Below are 20,689 nucleotides of genomic sequence, written 5' to 3'. Positions count from 1 at the left end.
TAGTGAAAGGAGGTCCACGACCATGCTCCTTGCGTTTCTTGCGTTGACGTTGTGCCGTGGGTTGACAGCGAGGTCGATAGCACGGGCGGCCCGCTCGGTGATAGGTAGGGAGCACGTTTCGAGGAGGATCTTCTTCGCGACGTTGTATGTGATGGTTTGTGTCTCGGGCACCCGCGAGACGAGTTTTCTGTATACGTCCTCTGGGAGGGCGTTCAGCACAGTGTCGGCCTGCAGGATTTCATCCGTCAGGTGCGCCACCCTGAAGTGGCTCTCGACCCTGCGCAGCCACATCGTTGGGTTCCCCTGTATAAAAGGTTTCAACTTTATGGTGAGGGCGGCCCGCGACTGTGTTGCCGGGCCATGGAGTGTTCGGGGCGCGGGCGTGGGTGTGGAGGTGTGGGAGGGCCTCGGTGCGGGGACGGGCACGGGTGAGATGGGAGGAGAGTAGACCTCAGAGTCCTCAAGGTCCGCGGTTAAGTGCACGAAGGAGGGGATACCTGCGTCCATGCTCGCTCCTTTGCCCTCTTACTGGAGTGGGGTACTCGCGTCAGAATGCACTTTCGTGCGCCGTGTGGGTCCGTTAGTGACGCTGGTGGGTTTGCCGACGAGAGTCAGCACGCTCAAACACTGGTTACAGCGCCGTGTTTAGGCCGCTAAGAGCGTTGGAGGGTTCTTGGAGCCAAGACTGAGTCGTCGTGTCGGTCCACTAATGGCTCCGGGATACTCCGGGGGGTCACCACTGTAAGACGTGCAAAAGAAACGAGCAGGTAAAAGTTATTGCTGGTTTATTACAGATTCAGGCAGTTTATATAGCGGCCGACTGGCGCCGAACCACGGAAGACAATGACATTGAGCGTGACCTGAGGTCAAAAACAATTAACAATAATATTCGGCGAACAAGTACAATTTATAATACAAAAATGTATAGAACTTCAATATGGATACAGTCTTGATGCCTGCGAATAAAGAAACATACGATACATGATTTATGACAGTTGGACAAATACATATAAAGTTGAAATGGTAGAAAATGCATGACCTGGCACGTTAGGCGTGACGAATTGAGTTCGAAGAAAGCGGGAAGTCACCAAAGAAAACTTGCTCAGCGGAGACTTAATTAATGTCGCCTTCGAAGCACTCCGCTGACATCAATGTGGTGACTTTACAACAACAATCACATACTTTGAGGAGGCGGTACTGGTGTGTATGACCTTTGAAGAGGTAAACAGTCTTTCAGCGCAGTTTTCCAGTCCAATTATCCAACACATTTCATCTCTCCAGCACCCCTTTGATCTCATGACACCTACTTGTATGTGTTGGGTAATGGTGTTTCCTGGGCGATTCAGGCTGGGTATATTAGTGGCACTATACTATGTCGAGTTTAATACGGTGCTACTTTGGTTTGTTATCTACGGGTCACCTCCGAGGTGCTAGTACTAAAAATGGTGGAAGCCCCGTGGGTCGCCGTGTTTAGTGCTAGCCGCTCGGGGATCAAAGTATTTTATAAACCCATTTCAATGTCGTGTGGTCGACAAATTTTATATTAATAAACGATATCTTCGTGTGGCCATCTACTTTACATTTACCATACGGTGGTTTAAAATTTGTATGGTGTAGATATTTTTTTCCTTGTAGGTAACTTTATACTGTATTTGCAATACCATTAAAAATAACCCAAGCGATAATTAGTACAATTTTCAGCTTCTGTTCCTTTTTAAAATGAGCGACGTCTTGACTGAAAGACCACAAATCAAAAGAACACTCCTCCATCTTGAAAAGCCTTAGGCAGTCTCCTTCTCAATTTTCTTGTATGGTAAGGTTTTACCAATCAGATAAGTGAAAGATGTATTTGATACTGTTTTGTATAATAAGGAACTATTCTTTTTTACAGTTGTCAGATGTCTTGTTATACACCAGTTTCATCACAAGTGGACCAGGGGGTGCCCTTCGAGTCAACTATGAGTTGCCCCTTGAAGGAATGAGGGTCGAAACACCGAAAGCAGAGGACTTCAAGAATGAGTTCAGTGTGATTTCCACCTCTCGCTCATTTACACTGCAGGCAAAGTAAGGATTTATATGCCTATGCATAAAAGGATGAAATACCGCACAGCACAAAACCTAATGCTACTGCATTTTTTCTTGGATCCACAATGCCTGTCTGTGGAACAGTAGGCCTATTTTTGATATTTTAGTCAACATAAAAGACATTTGGGGAACCATTCAAATTATTTCAGTGGCAGAGGTGTAGATAGGTACCGTACATTCATATTGCAGTATTTGTTAAACAGTAGGTAGGCTATTTAAAATACTCTGTTAGGAGCCTCACCAGCCACACATTTTGGATAAGGTTCCCTTTGTAATTTGTATTTCCTTTCAGCATTCAGATACATTTTCATTAAATCTAAATGGCCAGATATGAACACAAGATCATAATATTTCTGCCCATCCCAGCCTAGTAATCACATTTGAATCTTGCAACTTTTCTTTTTGTACTACACCAAAAAATACAGTTATTTTATTTGAACATTTTCAAGCATTTTATCAATAAAATTCCAGATAAGTGATCATTTTTATATAAAAGCCAATTCAGCAACCCCTTGATATTTTGACTTGAGCTGTCTTTGAAAGTCATCAACAGTTCTTCCTCTGTAAGTCTCTTCTTGTTTGTCTTTTCAAAAAGACATCAATTCACCTCATACAATCAAAGTGAAGTTCAGAGAATAGGAATAGGGATTACAGAAAGGAGCAGCATGGGGTTGAAAATGAAATTATAAATTAGTGTAAATAAGAACATGATACATTAAGGGAATTTACAGAGAGAATACTGTGGATTATGAATGATATACTCAAGTGTAAATGAGGAAAAAACTAGAGAAAGGTTAAAGAATCAAGGGAAGTGGTTGAGAGAAATGTGGTACTATTTACTAGAAGGAGGCTGTTGAGACTTGGAATACTGTACAGTATATGGCATATATAACAGGGGAAGAAATGAAGGAATACTGTACAGTATATGGCATTTATAACAGGGGAAGAAATGAAGATTTTATTGCATGATGCCAAATAAAAACATAAGGCTATATGAATTAAATGAAATTCAGAACAGAGTTGAACGGTGCTGATGGTTAGGATAAACATGCTCACGGATGACATAGTTTCATTATCATGGAAATTAAACACGTCAGCACAGTGTACCTGATAATAAACAAATTACCTTCCAGTATACTGTATATTGTAAAAAAAACTCTCTGCAAAAAATTTACTGTAAGCATTTGTTTCTTTTTTAAGGTCTGCTGAAGAGCGAGATGAGTGGATACAAGCACTGAGGGATGCCATCGAAGACAATGCCTCTCGAAGGTCCACTTTCTTGAGGGCTAAAATACCGACTTTCCAGCATCCAAATACTTCATCGCTTGGCAAGCAGGTAATTTACTATAATTCAGTCATATTAATTACATTGGAAAATTCGGAACTTGATCATTGACCCCATCCTTACCTCATCTCTTGATTCTCTACCTCTCCTTTGTGAGATACATGTAACACACTAGTGGATTTTAGATCATCATCTGGGAAAATTATGCAATGTGCACATGGATTTTTCAGGAGTTCTTTATAGCTCGTCAGTCTTTAATACTCATATCAGGTGGACTCTCAACAATTGTCAGGCTTTTCCCACATTTACTGTTTCTTCTGCCAAGCTTTGTAATTCCCTTCCTGAATTTATTTTGCAGATATATTGCCTGTCTTCCTTTACAATATAGACCTTTCACACTCACAGTTCAGCGTTACTTTTTTTTTTCTTGGCTCAAAATGTTTTCAGGTTACCCATCCTTGTGGCCTTTACTCCTGAAAAATCCTTTTCCTGTATGCTTTGCTTAATCTTCCAAGATGACCATCTGAAATCTGCTGGTACATGTTTCTTAAAGCTTCCAGGCAAATGGTTCAGAGCACTATAAACCAGATACTGTGGCTCAAAACATAATTAGTTATAAAACCTGGCAAGGCTATCCTCCTATTGAAAAGATTAACACATAAGTTATTCTAATGGAATTACTTGTTGATAAAATCTCCAGTAGCTTATCATGGTGGTCTTACCTTGTAACTAATTTGAGTTTTATGAGTAATAATCACAGTTTATGTTTTCTATTACTGCTTTAAACAGTGGCATACATATTTCATGTTAAAGGAAGAAATCTGACAAAAATATTAATGAGGTTGAGTTGGATATAACATGTTGTGCTCATTTACATTTGGTACCTACAGTATTACTGTACTTTATTTATAATTAATTGTACAAAGATAGGTGAAGAAACTTTGGTAAAATAATAACAACAGAACAAGTTGTCAGTGAGACTTAGGTAAGTTACTTTTTCAGGCCCCAGTTTGGATTCCAGACAACAGAGTGACTATGTGTCAGCAGTGTACAGCAGAATTTACTCTAACTTTCCGTAGGCATCACTGTCGTGCTTGTGGCAAGGTAATGTAACAGTGTTTCGTTGACTGGGCTGAAGGCAGAATAAATTAGAGTTCTCAAGAAAAACATAATAGTAAAGATTACTAACTCTGTATAGTGTTTAGTACTATAAATCATTCATTTCTTGAATGCTTTGATTGCTGTAGAGATTTGTATTTTAATAAAACCACACAGTTAAGCCAGTAAAAACAACTCATTGAACTACAAAAATTGTATTAACGAGAGAGAGCTTTAGTCACGTGATTGATTAACAGTTTACTTAGAAGAGATATTGCTCTTCCAGGGGACAAGAAGTCTCCTGCAAGTGCCTGTCTGTGACCCACTTTTTCAGTATGAGGCTTCACTCTTCATAATCTGTGTTCATTCAGATGGGAGAGTCACCCTTGGTGCAAGGCAGTGGACTGTATCAGTTTACTGGAAATTAGTAAAATTTTATGGGTCCTTACACTTATTATAATTGTCAGATTACAGGAGGATAACTCTTGATTTTTATGTATGTATCAGACTCAGACACCTCACCAGAACAGAATATTTACATAGTTGGAAAAGACCGCTGAATGAAAATGGAATTTTGACTGAGATGATGCCATTAAGTAAGAGTAATTCTGTATTTAAGGAAGTTAGGCTGGATATTCCAGTACTGCAATTCAATCTCTATGGGAGATGGGCCAATAAAATGCTTCTTTTCACAAAAGAGAAAGACTTTCACCAGTACCACTCCAAAAACTTCAACAACTTGGTCTGGAACAGTTCATTTGGGGAGGACTTAATGATTGTCAAGATGTCTGGCTCTCTCAGATGATTGTTTTTTTAAGACATTTTGAGTAACTTAAACCATACAGTAGGGTAAAGCCAACAGTATAATTCACATTGCCATCTGTTGGTATTACTAAAGGGCTTATGCTACATCCCTTAAGGTCTTGCCTTAAGGGATGTATAAGGGCACAGGCCTTGGTATAATCATGAAAGAAAAGTGTTATGTAAAGTGCATGCCAGAAGTGTTGCCTAAAATTCCACATAAACACAAGTAACTTACTTACATGAGGCAGAAAACAGATGGTAATACAAGGAGAAATGAAATATATAAAAGTCACTGAATAACAAGACTTAGCATTAATGTTAAACACACCTCACAAAATATGAGTGGCCATTTGACCAAAGTCTCAAGAGAAGGATTAGACAAGAGACACAATTATACCATGTTTGAAGGGCATCTAATTCCATGTTAGATCAATCAATATAATAATGTTGGTAAATTTCGTTGGTCAGCTTTATAAGAATCAGTATACCAGGCTTTAATACAGCAGAGGTTTAATTTTTTAGTTGGAATATCATTATTCTAAAGACCTTGAGTTGAAGGAAATGAAAAATACTGATGTGACTGGAAATAAAATACTAACATTTGGTATAAAAGTAACTTGTAAAGAATGGTCAGATGTTATGGCTACTAATTCCAAAAACTTTGAAATATCAAGTATCTCAGAAGGGTTTAACATCCCCCTTCTCAAATTTTGTATTCACTTTATATAATGAAATGCTCATTTTACCCAGGTGGTATGTGATCACTGTTCAGCAAATCGTGCCCCACTGCAGTATAAGAAAAACCAGTCACTGAGAGTCTGTGATACTTGCTTTGAAGTGCTTCAAGCTGAATTTGAACACAGGTATGAAGGAACAGTTACCAATGAAGACCCTCAAGAATCTGAACTCAGAAGAGTATCCAGCCTCAAAGGTCTCTTTAAAAGAGGAGTGCGAGAAAATAGAAGCCATACCCGAAGGAGAGTACCAGAGAGGTTGCTGGAGGTGAGAATTTATGCCATACATTCTCTAATTTGCTTCTTTTCTGTGCTTCATATATTTCTTTGGTATCATTTCATGGTATAGTGTATAACAGTATAAAGAATATTCATGAAAAGGACATATCAAATCTTAAATATTTAAGGTGGAACAAATTTTTTATGACTCAAATTCAGTAGAAAGCAATCTTTGAACATATAAAATGTTACCATGTAATGTTTGTATGATAAAAGACGAAGTTTTCATTGATTTGGCTAGAACTGAAATCTTTGTTGGAATATCTTATGCTACAGCTAATCAAACTAAATTTAATATATCTTGACTTGCAACAGGTAAGCGCAAGTGATGCTGCCTCTCAAATGTGTGGTTATCTTCGTGTGATGGTACGGCGATCCTTGCGAAGAGGCTGGTTCGTTCTGAAGGACCGTGTGTTATATGAATACAGAGCACCTCAAGATGTTTGTGCTCTTCACTCTCTTCCTGTCTTGGGTTATCAAGTTGAAACCATAGACAAGGTAGGAAATTATTAGCATCCATTCAAGCCTTTTATATAAAATTCCCACTAGAACTAGAACAGTTTCATAACATTTGTTCCTACACAAATGCAAACCCTTGGTCCTTTGCATATGGGGACACTTTCGGCGAAGCTGAACAAGGCCGCTAAAGACTTACAAGGCATGAGTTGGTATTACTACAGCTGGGCATGTGGTTGGTAACAGTGGGAAACCCACAGTACCAACTGCTTAGATTCATGCATTCACTTTAGTTTCTGGCCTCATCTGAAGCGGACTTGTCTTATGGCTCTCTGTTCACTCCTGGATGCTAAAGCTTCAACCTATTCACGGTGTGTTTGTTCCTGTTTTCTTTTTGGCTTGTTCCCCTGTGTATTTGTGTGTTTGTAAGATGGATGATCTCTTACAAACCTATGACTTGGATAAGCCTGTGCGCAGGATTTGTCTTGGTAAGGACAAAAAGTGCGGCGCCTTCCGCTGTAGCACGGATTCAGATCCCCACTCTCTTTGCTTAAAATGTTGTAAAGGGAGCAAGGACTTCCCTGATTGCACTGTTGATAACCCATGTGATGGGTGTAGGCTTTGGTCTCCCGAGCAGTGGGAAAGGTACTCTCGTGGATCCAGATACTCACACGGTGGATGCTCTCACAACCACCACTGTTACCACTGTGTTGCCGAGGAGCGTAGTGACTTCGGTGGGAACACATCATGCATATGGTTTGGTCCCTACCCCTGCCATCTCAGTGTCGATGCTGGCCGGCCCGGTCTGCTCGGTCACTCCACCGCCTCCCGGCAAAACACTCATGCCTCCTGCCCCGCTTCCACTGTTACCCGTGCCTACCCTGAACCGTCTGACATTACCTGCTTCACTGATCGCCCCGACAGCGGACGCTCTCAACTAGATTCGCCTCGACCAGTTGCTCCTGCTTCAGTTCCTACCCCAGTTTCCGTCGACCCCGTATGGTCTGTCTTCGGCAAGCTGGGGGATGTGGTCTTATCCCTGATTGATAAGAAGAAGAAGAAGTGTGCTCGTCAACCATCCCCGTCTTCTTCTTCCTCCTCTTCCTCGTCGTCATCATCCTCCTCTCCCCCTCCCTCTTCTAAGTCCAATTGGGCTAGGAAGGGGAGGGTGGCTCCCCTGACACTCGGTTTGAGTCGTTCACGATCCCATCCCTGAGTGACCTTGCAGGTAATGACCCTGACGAGTTACGACTCTGTCCTGTATGGGCGCTATCTGAAGAGAATGCGACACCACAGGCCTGAGTGTCGGCGACTCTTCGTTAGCACCGGGACCCCAAGAAGGAGGTGTCTAAGAACACGATCTCATTCTGGCTTTGTGAGGTTATCAAAAAAGCGTATGCAACGGCCGGCGAGGACGTCACCAGCCCTCTACGCCCCCGTGCTCACGAAATCTGAGGGATTGCTCCTTCTTTAGCATTCAAGAAGAACCTGTCGGTTCAGCAGGTACTGAAGGCAGGGGTGTGGTCACACCAGACCACATTCACCTCTTTTTACCTAAGGGACGATACCCATCGGTCCTTAGATACCTTTTCCTTGGGACCAGTGGTGGCTGGTCAACAGGTTGTGTAACTTACCCAGCTCCCATATAGGACAGAGTTGCATCTCATCTGTTGTACGTGCATGATTGGGCGTGAAAGGTGAGTGACTGGCTCCCTCTTCCTCCCCTACCATCCTACCCTTTCCCTCTGGCAGAGAGTTAGGCCGTACAAGCTGAACCGGACATCTGATGCAGGTGAGTTTCATTACTTGAGTGTCCTGTCTTTGTTGCCTTTCAGGTGCGCATTGGATGTAATGTCCCCTCGTTCCCCTACAAGGCAGGGAAGGGGTTGCGGACTAATTACCAAACCCATTCCTTATGTTGGTCCTTAGTCCCCGATGTTTCCCAGTCATCCCTAATGTGGCTGGGAAGGGCTCTCTCTGGCTTTCGCCTCGCTGTGTGATCGCTTACATACCGTAACCTCCTCACATCTAGGACGGTCTAGTACAGTGGTCCGTATCACCACAGTTCTCACAATGGTGCTCACGGTCCAGTGGCCATGTCCTCCTGGCTCTTACCCCAGGTGTACATGAGGTGCGTTGAACTTCCAGTTATTCTGAGACCTCCACTCAGATTCCTCCCACCAAATCTTGAGTCCTCGTATGTAAAGGACCAAGGATTTATATTTGTGTAGGAACAAATCTCATTTTTAAGAGTAAAATGCATTTTTCCTAACATACAAACCCGAGGTCCTTTACTCAGGTTACCCACCTCAGCTGCCCCACAATCTGCCCTAGACCAGAAAGTAAAGTGAATGCGTGAATCTGGGCGGTTGGTACCGTGGGTTTCCCACTGTTACCAACCACATGCCCAGCTGGTAGTAATACCAACTCATGCCCTGTAAGTCTTTAGCGGCCTTATTCAGCTTCGCCGAAAGTATCCCCATATGTAAAGGACATCGGGTTTGTATGTTAGGAAAAATGCATTTTACTCTGAAAAATGCGATTTTACTTCATCTATCAACTTCATCTCCTGTTCCCTAGTTTAATTTTTTATTTGTCATTGTGGTGCTCTGATCTTTCCTCACCTCATTGCTATGGGAGTTGCACAAAGCTGAAGTACTGTATAACTTTATTTGTTATCTTGTCAGTTTAGGGGTACAGTATAAAATTAACAAAGAAAATATTGGTAAGAAACAAAAGGCATGATGGCCTTTTAAATTTTTCAAAGAAACTATAAGAAATATGTGTGAATAAATCCATTATAGGATGAAATGGATATGGTTGGACTCTAGTGAACAACAGGGTATTTAACTGGATTATTGCTACCCTCAGGCTTGAGTAATTGTAATTGTAATTTAATTAAAATGTAATTAATTACTTGTAATTGTAATTTAATTAAAATGTAATTAATTACATTTTAAGGTAATTGTAATTCTTTCTTTCTACTTAATGGTAATTGTAGTTGTAATTAAATTTTTCAAATAATAAAGTATTTTTAATTGTAACTGTCATGTTTTTATAAAATAAATTATGATTACATCATATAAATAGTGCTTTGACAGATTTATATACTGAACACAATGAGGAGTTTTTTCTAGTTTGATTTTTTTACAAGTTTGAGTTTTGTATTTCAGTTTTATTTTCTTATAAGCATTATAATTTTCAACACAGTAAAGATACTAACAATTTACTTATGCAGATAACAAAATGAGAAGTATTCATGTTAATGTTAATTTCTGCAAGAGGTCTAAAATTTTAAAAATATATTTCTTTTGTATTTGTACTAAAGCTTTTACAAGTTACAACTTACAATTGTTGCATAAATTGATTTTAAAAGGAGATCAAACTCACCTATACATTTTTTTTGCATTAATCTGCATTTTGTTTGTTTTTTCCATGGGAATAGGTGTATGAAATATTATTGCTCAACAAATAGGATATATGTATTTGTAACAGTAAGTAAAATTTTGAATTATTTAGAGTGAGTAATCGTAATTATAATTGTATTTGGTATTTTTTCCATCCTTGTAATTGTAGTTGTAACTGTAATTTGATAATAGGACAGGTAATTATAACTGAATTGTCATTGACATAAAGCATATGTAAGTACTCCAAGCCTGCATGCAGACAGAAGATGGTATGTTACTGCATTTTGTAAAAAACTTCATTATATTCAGGATGAACTCATGGCCCTGGGATGAATATATGGACATTGGAATGATAACATGCTTACAGCAATAACATTCACCCTGGTAGAAGTGTAGTAACCACTAATATGACCTTGTCAAACTGATAATAGGGAGGAGAATTTGTAATTTTTCAAAAAAATTATTTCTACTTTTGAATGTAGACACGTTGCAGGAGACTTGGAATTAAGTAAGGTATATTTTATTATTTAACATTTATATATAGCTACATAAATTAAAGCTACTTGAATTCAGAAGTATCCTCAGAATATTTTGTAACTTTGTAACACAATCAAAATTCACTTATTTGTATTACATTTTTGCTAGTAAACTTTATTTTGGCCTATAGAACCATACTGCCAGGTTCTGTCACAAATTTATTCAACCCTGTGCTTAGTCTTCTTCCTTTATCTAGTCTTGAGGCTGCACAAGTATTGGGGCTGATAGTCCTGCCTCCAGAACACTGGGAGTAAAGTAGAATTTTTTATGCTGCTGGAGGGACAAACTGTCATCTGGTATCGTGGTCCACTGCAATACAAGCCTAGTCATGAGAAGCATTCTTTTCCTGAAATTCCTTTTTAAGCTTCAATAAGATTAATATTTGGGGCAAATTACTTAGCTGCAAAGCACAATAAAATTGATCCAGTACTTGGTCTAGTTTTGAAACTTTTGTTTGGCATTGTCCTTGTCTTTTTATCTGTATTCATTTTTATTTTTTATTTTCATCACTTTTTATTCATATTACAGTATACTGATTGTTTTTCTGATGTCTCTTGTATGTCTACTGACAGTGTTCTTAACTTTTGGAACAGGCGAATGATGCATCTGATGGCCTTGACAACTGCTTGACCTTCAAACTTACTCACCCCAATAGACCTCCAATTGTTTTCCATACTGACTCCCCACATCTTGCAGAGAAGTAAGTACAAGACGAATAATTTTGTTTCAAAGAATAAATTGCTGTTTCTGAAGTGCTCTTCATATAAGGAAAAGACTGAATTTGATTGATAAATTTTAATAATATTTTTAATAGTACTGTTCAGACTGTTTCAGCTTTACCAAATTTTCTCAGGCAGATTTAAGCTAATATACATGATCTTCCTTTGTATTGGTCATGGATGATCATTCTTTTACTAATCCACCCAAGACTCTACACTTTACACTCCAGTATCACCACCAAACACTTTTACATAAGTTTTTCCTCTTAGGGGTTAGATGTACTTTAATCTCCACTATAGTATTTTAAATTGTGAACAGCCATTGTATGATAAAATTTTATATATAAAATTATGCACTAATAAGTTTGCCAGAATATTAAAACAGTTAAATGGTCACACCCACAGGTATTTAGTAAAATCCACAACTAAAATGCCATGTATGACACACTTACTGTATAAAACCTACTTGGAAGAGGGAAAGCACCACTTCAACCAATTTACAATTTCTAATTTTCATATCACCTTATATATAGATAAATATTTTATAGTCAGGGGTATACCAGCCCTGTATGAAAGTTAAGAATGCTAACTTTGTGGTGTAATTAAAATATTCAGTTCTGTAATTATAAGTCATGGGTGTATGCATTATCTACAAATTTAGGGAAAGCAAAATGAAACAACTAGATGAAGTAAACATTCAGTGTATGATAAAAAGGTTAATGTTAAGTAAACAGTAAAAATGGTAATTATTCAAATTCTCGTTATCAATTTAATGCTTTCTGAGAAATGTGTATGGGAAGACAGTAAAACATTTTGTTTAATAAAAAGTTTTTGTTTAATAAAAGACCCGTATAATGAGTACATGGATACAAATTTAAATGGGACAGATACTATTTTTTTACAGAACAGCTTTTAATACAAACCATGGACCTTGATTGAGTGCATCATGCATCTGTAAGAATCCTAGACACACTATTCTGAGAAGAAATTGCTAAAGTCCTGGCAGATGGTACCTAAGCATGTATTTCCCATTTGTCCATCAATTGCAACAAAGTCACTTATTCTATGGTCTGAGCTAGTTGTGAATGAAGAGAGGGGTCTAGATGTAGGCACTTATAAAAGTAATGAGTTTATGTTGAAACTATATTTTATTTAACTAATTCATCTTAAAGCCATTAACATTACATGCCCAGAATAGCTCTTAGGGAGGAGCTAAGCTGCTGTCATCCAAATTGGAGAAACATCAGCCCTGAAAAACAGTTGGCTCACTTACCCATCCTATAAGGCATAGCAGCAAACAACCCCAGAATTCAAAGGCAAGACTGAAGATAGACAAGTTTTGGAGAGGATAAGTAATTGTCCTCCATGCAAATCTCAAACACCTCATGCCACCCAAAATTAATAAAACGTTATCTGCTACTACCAGAGATCTTTGGAAGAAAATGTCAAGAGACTTCAGAGTAACATCCTTTAAGTAAAATTGTGTTGACTGGCATCTCCATGAGCCAGCAACTAAGACAGCAATGACACCTAAAAAAAGTAGAGAGGTTGACAGTACCCCTAACCTTCACCTGGGAGGCCTGTTCCTTGGAGACATTTTCATAGGATCTCAAAATCTCGTAACTTTGCCAACATGAAATAGATATCTGTGTAACTTTTTATGTTAATACCATAAGTAGATAAATACAAATTGAACCCCTTTTTTGAAAACAGTTTTCTGGAGGTAGTGTAATCCCTCATTTCTGACTGGCCAGGGGTGGTGGTCTTCATTCCTTGCTTGGAAAGCAAGAGAACCTATAAAAAAAGGAGCTGTGGAATGGTATGTTACTGAGAAATTGCGCTCTGTGTCTTTGTGAGAAAATCATGAGCAAAGGACAGGCTAATCTTCCCCCCAGTCTCTAGTATGTGACCTTGCTGGAGCTTAGTCCAGAGGTTTGACTTGACTTGAATATAGAATTTAGGCCAAAGGCCAAGCACTGGGACCAATGAGGTCATTCAGCACTGGTCCAGAGGTTTGTAAGGATTCCAGCAGAGCTAGCCTCTAAAAAGCTTAAACATTTTTCTTAATTTGAGGGAAGTACCCATCTCAATAACTTTAGACAATGCCAAGCAATACTACTTGTTAGTTGAAACAAAAAGCCTTTTTTACATTGTCAGAACAAAGGGATGTCAGCTACATTGCAAACAGTGGTTTGAACAAGATCAAAGCAATTTCCATTCCACCAAGCTCTTCTCCTTTGCTTGGTAAGTTCTTGAAGTAGATCTCCTTTCTGGTAACAATGACCTTGGTGACCTCCATTGAAAATCCCATGCTAGCAAGGCATCCCTTAATAACCACCAGGCATGAGGTTTAGCAGCATGGAGGAATGGTGGAAGTGCTTAAAGTGTTACTGTCCAAAAAGTTTCTCCCATTTAGGAAAGATCACTCCTGCTCAGGCGAGAGGGGAACCACTAGTTATTTTGAGAGATGGATTGCAGAGCCTTCTCCAGACAAGGTATAATGCTAAAGACTGGATAGGCATACTCTTCCAGGTTGTCCCCACTGTACATGAAAGTGTCAGCTTTCCATGCTAGTCTGGCAGGGTGGAGCAATAGGTTGGCTCAACTTTTTTTATGAAAGTTGCAAAGTGATCCATGTTACATGCTGCCCTTAAGCAAGAGTCCGTGCCATCACAAGGCTGGCTTAATCTAAAACAACAACAAATATTCCATCAGCAGAGTCTCGAAAATTGCCACATTATTTTGTTGAAGGACAAGTGGTGTGTCTAAGCACAGGAGTATCTGTGGCAACAGAGGGACGAGAGAAACCAGATTTTGAGTGTCCAGTCGTACAGCAAAATTTTCCAAAAGTCTTGTGATGTGAAGAATGGGAAGTTGTCTGGATGTACAGATGCCAACTAAATCCTTTTAAACTTTAGTTGAAAAGACCTATCCAGAACAAATAGAGAGGAACTAATATCTTGAAGAGATGGCCTATCAGTCATTGCCACAGCTTGGTAGGAGGGATTGCCATCCAAAGGGAGCTCTGTAGTAATCACAGAATCTCTATTCTGTCTCACAGGATGGACAAAAGCAGCACTGTCTTAAATCCATTTTCAGATACAGGACCCTCATAGTCAGTTCCAGGGCAGACTTCAATCAGTTCATCTCAAGCCTGAGTATCGGGCAAATCTAGAGTGAATTCTGGAGATGCTGACAAAATTCTGTAGCAGAGTTGGTCATCACCAACTGTTGTCAAAGTAACTTTAGATTCTGATGATAACACTGCTTTGGGCACCGACAGCCACCAGAACGTTGGACACCAAAGGGATGGTAGCAAGGCTGAAATGAAAGGGAATTTCTGTTAGACAAGTGAATCAGTACTGTACTTTAGACAAATGAATCACTACTGTACTTGAAAGTATGCTACTTAAGGTTGACTAAAGCTAAGAACTGTCCTCTTGGAATGAACCACTAAGTAAGGACACTGCTTATATCTAGGATAGAGTGCAGGGGTACTGGTTCAATGGGCTGAGGTTGATGATGGGTCTCCAACCTATAGAGGCTTTGGTGACCAAGAAAATTTGGCTGTATAATCCTCCAAAAGTTCAGTTACCTCTTTAAACCATTTGCTTCTCCACTGACCTCACCTCCTTGTCCAGTAAGGCCCGGACAAGTATTCTTATGGAATGGGATAAGAAGTCCCAAGGGATGGCTTGCTTCAGAAAAGGAAAGTAATAACCCCCCTGTATGATTTTGACTACCGTGGATCCACTCTGATCTCCTTTACAGACATTCAAAATTTCTGGAGATGAGCTCCCTCTGGATACTGGGAGAACTGAAGGTGGCAAGTGATCTTGACTTTCACTGACTCAAGAAGACGACCTTGGAGGTGCTGCCCCTTCTTTACCAGAACAAAATGGCAGCTGCTGTTTCTCTGAAGTTTAGGTTCAGGACATTGTAGGGAGATAAGGACACCTTCCACGAGTCCTTGGAGACTTTGGCATCTGAAAATTCTTGGTGTAGGGTGATGGGCAGAATGATGAAAGTCACAGCAGTTACAACTACCAGGAGACCGGAGGCAATTAGAAGTAGAGCTACCCAGGGATCTTATAACATTTCCTGAAAGCCTTCAGTCATCTAGCTGAGAATAGATAAGGGTCCTTGGGGTCAGCCAATTGAAGGTATAAAAATCTCTTAACAGATAGAAGTTTAGGTAAGGCCTTCAGGACTGAGTCTCTTGTCTTACACAAACTAAGGCAATGAGGTGTTTGGCCTTAACTAACCTGTCAAATTTTGGACTTACTGAGATCAGAGTGTAGGTGGCTCCCCATATCTACTCAAGCCAGTTATTCACTGCTAATATCTTCCTGTGGAACCTCTTGACACCCTTATTTCATGCAGAAAGAAGACAATAGAAGGTTGAGGTAGTGAGGTGGTAGTCTTTAGCATGAACTTGGTTACTAGGAGGGACCCTAGCCTGACTGAAGAATCTTGTCATCTTGTGGCATATACGGCACAGGCATCAGACAGGTCGGACATCTGAGTGTTACCATTGGTTTGTCATAGCTATGTCTTGATATGCAAGGACATGGCTAGAAGTAGGAAAGGAAAGAGTGCATCTGGAAGCAGAAATTGAAGGAAGGTTGGAGGCTGGAGTGTGAGGAGAGTCCAGAGAAAGTGGGACTGAGAAATGGAATTCAGCCTGTGTGAAGACGAAAAACAGATCCTTGAGTACCTGCAACAGTAAGGGTAGTGATCTTCCATGCTGGGACAAGAGACAAAGGTTGGTGGGATATCTTCTGGATGATAATGAATATGTTTAGCTTTTCATGCAAGATGAAGAGGGAGTGATTCATCGGATCTGTCAGAGGAAACAGAGAAGCAGCTTACACCAACAAAGTGGAATCATCTTGAGAAATGCAGAAGCATCATCGAAAGAACTGTGCTCTTTCCCTATAAATGACTCATCCACAGCAACGGTGGAACTCTGTGCCAAACTAGAAACCTTGGGGACAAGTGTCATCAAAGGAATGCTTAAAACGCTTCCTCCTGAGATAAAAGGAACACTGAAGTGAAGACGTGATATCTTTACATACATCACAAGTTAATGTTTGACACTGGTAAGAACCCAAGAGGTAAAGAGGATCCTAAAATTAACATGAAACCAGGCAGAGGAATGCATCTACCCTGCAGCATACTGACAATTATTGTAAACAAACAGGTAAATAAAGAATAAATAAGGTTTCAAGATAATGTGGAATAGCTGAAAAATTGAACATGTAAAAGAAAGCTGAAAATTTATGTAAATAAGAGATAAAAACACAGGTTTACTGGCAAAAGTGTCTCAACACAGGTTTACTGTCAAAACAGCCTCAATGAGAGTGGCAATGAAACTTATTTGTTAACACAACCACCAAGATTTACAATAAAAAATATTAATGTTGACCGTAAGAAATCACAAACAAGCTTGAATGGAAGACAACAAAACTAGCATTGCAATTGTAAAGAAACTAATAAGAGCAACAGAAAAACTCTTGCTCATGCATATAGTTAAGGCAAAATCACAGACAACCAGTCATTGCAAAAACCAGAGAAAACATTAGCATTGAAGAGCATAGAAAACAAATAAAAACCACAGTAATAATGTGAGAACAGGAGAACTGTATTACATGGAAATCTACACAAAATAACATCAATGCAATGCTAGCACCAAAATAAAATTTCAGTAATGAAAATCCTTCACAGAAATGCAATATGATTTCTTACAGTGGATGATTATAATGAGTACAGAGGATGATTCCAGTAAATTGTAATCCAAAAACCAAGCGAGAGTTTTGGGAAAGCACTTGAGCTGCAAACTGCAGACATGTAATAAGTTGACCTATGGGAACCTGATGTTCATTCACCACCTGCTGAGAGTTAGCAAGTCATTGTCATCTCTTCTCATAAATGGAATGTCTAGGATTCACTTTAGCTGCGCAAAAAAGCCATGTGAAAATATTTGGTTTTATGAAACAAAATATTACTCAGCAGTAATTGTCAGACAGCCTTAATGAAATTTTTCATCATAAATGGAACTTCAGGATTGTATAGTAATTGAAATGTAATACAGCAGCACATTCTGCATATTCCTAACCAGGAGTCATAACTAAGTTAACATAAGTCAGAAGGCTGAAGACATAAAAAATACCAAGTTTTATTTATTTCTGAACAACAGAGAAAATCACTGACAGAAGAGGACTATTACAGCGACCAGCTTTCTAAGCAAGTATAATCATGTTACATGTATTTGACATTTGTTGGTCATGAAAATGATTGTTTGAAATCTTTTAATTAGAAAGTTTTCACTGTGTGTGAAAAAGGGGGGGGGGATATCACCCATTTGTCAGTGATGCTGACCTTGCCACAAGACATGGTAGAACTGTTCCAATCTTCAACTAATGCTTTGCCTTAATATATATACAGTACAGGTATACATGAAATACATTGCAGGACTAATATCCTCTTTTTCTTATAAATATATGTACAGACTTTTAGTTCTGTACACAGATTACGTACGTACTTAAACTTAAATTTTTATTTGTGAAGTAAAAACTGAAATTATCTTACAGATGGATCCAAGCTATGAGAGAAGCTGTGGTACTGTCTTGAGTAAATAACTCCAGCACTGGAAGGGGATGATCTGCTGTATCAAAAAAGCAAAAACTTCAGGCATCCAAGCATAAGACATTTGGCTACAGTCAAGTGTCATTGTATAAGACATGACACATAACTGGCTCAGGGATAATGCAACAATGAATATGGCAATAGAGAACTGAAATGACAGCTAATAATTTAAAAATATATATTCTGTATATCAAAGAATTTGTCTATACACCGCATATGTTTTAAATGATTGTATTCAATGTAAATATGATATTTTGAAAAATCTTGTCTTTCCAAGTCTGTGATGCATTCCATTTGTGAATACTGTTGTGATTATTTATATTTAGAACATACAGGTCAGTATACAATGTATAGTTTCTATGTATGACTTACTAGGACTGTTGAGTTTACAAGAAATTAAGTTAAATTTTCATCATCCTACATTTTTATTTATTTTTCAGGTTAGGAATGTTAAGTCATAAGAGGCTTTCACTATTACCATTTGGGTACTGTATTTTTAACCAGTAATTAAAATTGGAAAAAACTTCAACTTCTATTGAAAGTGTTTCCTTTATCAAGTACTCTGATTATTTTGTACCTCACATGTATAGAAATTTTTATAAATGTAGAAGTGAGAAATATGACAAATTTTTAAAGTAATTTGTATTTTTCCTAACATACAAACTTTAGGTCTTTACATAGGGGACTTACGTTTAGTGCGAGCTGGAGCCGGCTGTTTAACTTAAAACAAGGTGGATATTGGTAGTTGGCTACCAGTGGAAGGGGAGGAATCCCCTCCATCCAGTTGGCAGGCATTCACTTTACCTTTTGGCCCAGGAAGCAGAATGAGGGGTGGCTAGAGGTGGGCCATTTATGGAAAGACCTCAGGTTTGCATGTTAGGAAAAATGTCATTTTTCCTACATGCATACAAACCCTCAGTCTTTACATATGGAAGACTTATTATTCCTTGGTAGGACGATTCCGAGCTAATCTCTGAACAGACTGGTAGTTCACCTAACCTTGAGGGGTCTTTCCTCGTCATGTAAGATCAAAGGAAGGAGACCCGTGCCTCTGATCTGTTGAACATGTGTGATGTTCAACTGTCAGACCTCAGCCTTCAAATGAATGGAAGGCAACGTTACCGATTCGAAGATAGGCTTGGAGGAAACGATATTGTCGGGGACAATAAAGCTGAAGATAACCAATGGGTCTGTTCATTGTCAGTTGTATCTATTAATCCAAAAAGAGCTCGACTATAGACAGGATACTCAGTCATCTAGAAAACCTGCATGTACACCCATCCATAACGTGACATGCTAACCGTCCCTTAGAAGGATATAAAAGAGAAGGTAGGAGGCCTGTCACACACACACCCCTGTCCTCAAGAGCTGGATGATCTACATGGCTGTTGAGCAGCCACCACAGAACCCAAGGAAAAAAAAAGAGTCCAAGGATCTACTATGGGAAATGTACCGAAGGTGAAAAGGGGGCACATGATGTCTGTTGTGACCGCATTCCCGTCCTTAGTACCTGTCCAACAGGTTCTTCATGAATGCTAGAGGCAGACCAATGGTCCTGACCTTAAGAAATGTTGCCCAGAACATATGTTGTCCGCCATGTTAACTGTGGAGTACATCCGTTTGATCATACATCAAGTCAAAAGAAATGGAGCTCCTAGACATCACTTCTTGGCAGAGTTGGAATCAAAAATAAGTTGTTAACACTTAGTTTGGAGGCCCTTAAGTGGTAACACAAAAGGCCTTCAGGTACATGAACATAGATGGGGCACAGCCCTGGACATGCCCTACCATGGCAAAATTTTTTAGTGAGAATGTGAAGGAATGAAGAAACATCCACATACTAGATGCTTACTCAGGCAAAGTAGAAGAAACTCCAAGTCTGTGTCCATAGACAGGGGATGCAAGAAAACAGCGAAAATAACCAGTTGTATCTCTGTCAAGCAACAATTGTCGAAATGACACGGCAGTGCAACATCTGCAAGGACGTGCATTTTCATCTTTTCAGAGCCAATCTTGGCTGAGGACGAACAGAAAGCTACAGAAACATCAATAGAAGTCAAGGCCGTGCACCATTGTGGCAAGGGCAAGGCTACATCTGCCTACCCCAGGCCTCTCTTCTTCTTCCTTCCTTGGAGAGCGTATCTTCAGCCTAGACTCCGAAAACTGTGGTGCATCGCTGAAAACAGCAAGCAGGAACTGTTCTCGAAGGAAAATGCAGGGAAGAGAAGGCCTAGAATGCTAGAAACTACTCTGGCACTGAAGAAAAGCTCGTCCATGTCCCGAAGGACATGGAAGTAAGGGGAAAGACAATGATCTGGGTGGGAACAGTACTGATGGCAGATGCACGGTGGGGGAGGTATGCCCGGGGAAGACACGGTTGCAGCCTACAGCAAAGACGAAGGAGAAGACTCAACTGCAAATCCTACATCGAAAGACAGGGGGACAAGTAGCTCTTGAAGCTATGACACACAGTAAAAGCACACAAACCCGAACTGAAATGACTGGCTGAACTTGGCTCACTGGCTGCAGCTCCAATGGTGAGTTGTCTTTCTCCAGTCACAATGTATGCTTCCACCCAACATCTCTAGAAGGGTAAGAAAGAAGATGGAGAAACTGTGATGCAGCATACGACAATGA

At 39.6% G+C, this 20,689-nt stretch overlaps 2 protein-coding genes across 2 annotated transcripts in view; both read left to right on the top strand.

The window, feature by feature from the left end:
* Nucleotides 1–18,513, top strand: part of LOC136837205 (FYVE, RhoGEF and PH domain-containing protein 6-like) — a 34,467-nt gene extending 15,954 nt beyond the window's left edge. Inside the window, exons 3-10 of the mRNA XM_067101879.1 lie at nt 1,892–2,064; nt 3,286–3,421; nt 4,373–4,474; nt 6,023–6,274; nt 6,601–6,783; nt 11,279–11,385; nt 17,998–18,025; nt 18,493–18,513. Of these exons, the coding sequence (XP_066957980.1) occupies nt 1,892–2,064; nt 3,286–3,421; nt 4,373–4,474; nt 6,023–6,274; nt 6,601–6,783; nt 11,279–11,385; nt 17,998–18,025; nt 18,493–18,513 (1,002 nt within the window). The remainder of the gene's footprint in view (nt 1–1,891; nt 2,065–3,285; nt 3,422–4,372; nt 4,475–6,022; nt 6,275–6,600; nt 6,784–11,278; nt 11,386–17,997; nt 18,026–18,492) is intronic.
* Nucleotides 1–18,587, top strand: part of LOC136832314 (trichohyalin-like) — a 110,584-nt gene extending 91,997 nt beyond the window's left edge. Inside the window, 7 exon segments of the mRNA XM_067093224.1 lie at nt 1,892–2,064; nt 3,286–3,421; nt 4,373–4,474; nt 6,023–6,274; nt 6,601–6,783; nt 11,279–11,385; nt 17,998–18,587. The gene's annotated coding sequence lies outside the window, so the exon portion shown is untranslated.
* The last annotated feature ends 2,102 nt before the right edge of the window (nt 18,588–20,689 follow it).

Source organism: Macrobrachium rosenbergii, chromosome 4 (assembly GCF_040412425.1).
Source record: "Macrobrachium rosenbergii isolate ZJJX-2024 chromosome 4, ASM4041242v1, whole genome shotgun sequence".
Lineage (NCBI taxonomy): Eukaryota > Metazoa > Arthropoda > Malacostraca > Decapoda > Palaemonidae > Macrobrachium > Macrobrachium rosenbergii.
This window is presented reverse-complemented; position numbering and strand designations above follow the sequence as displayed.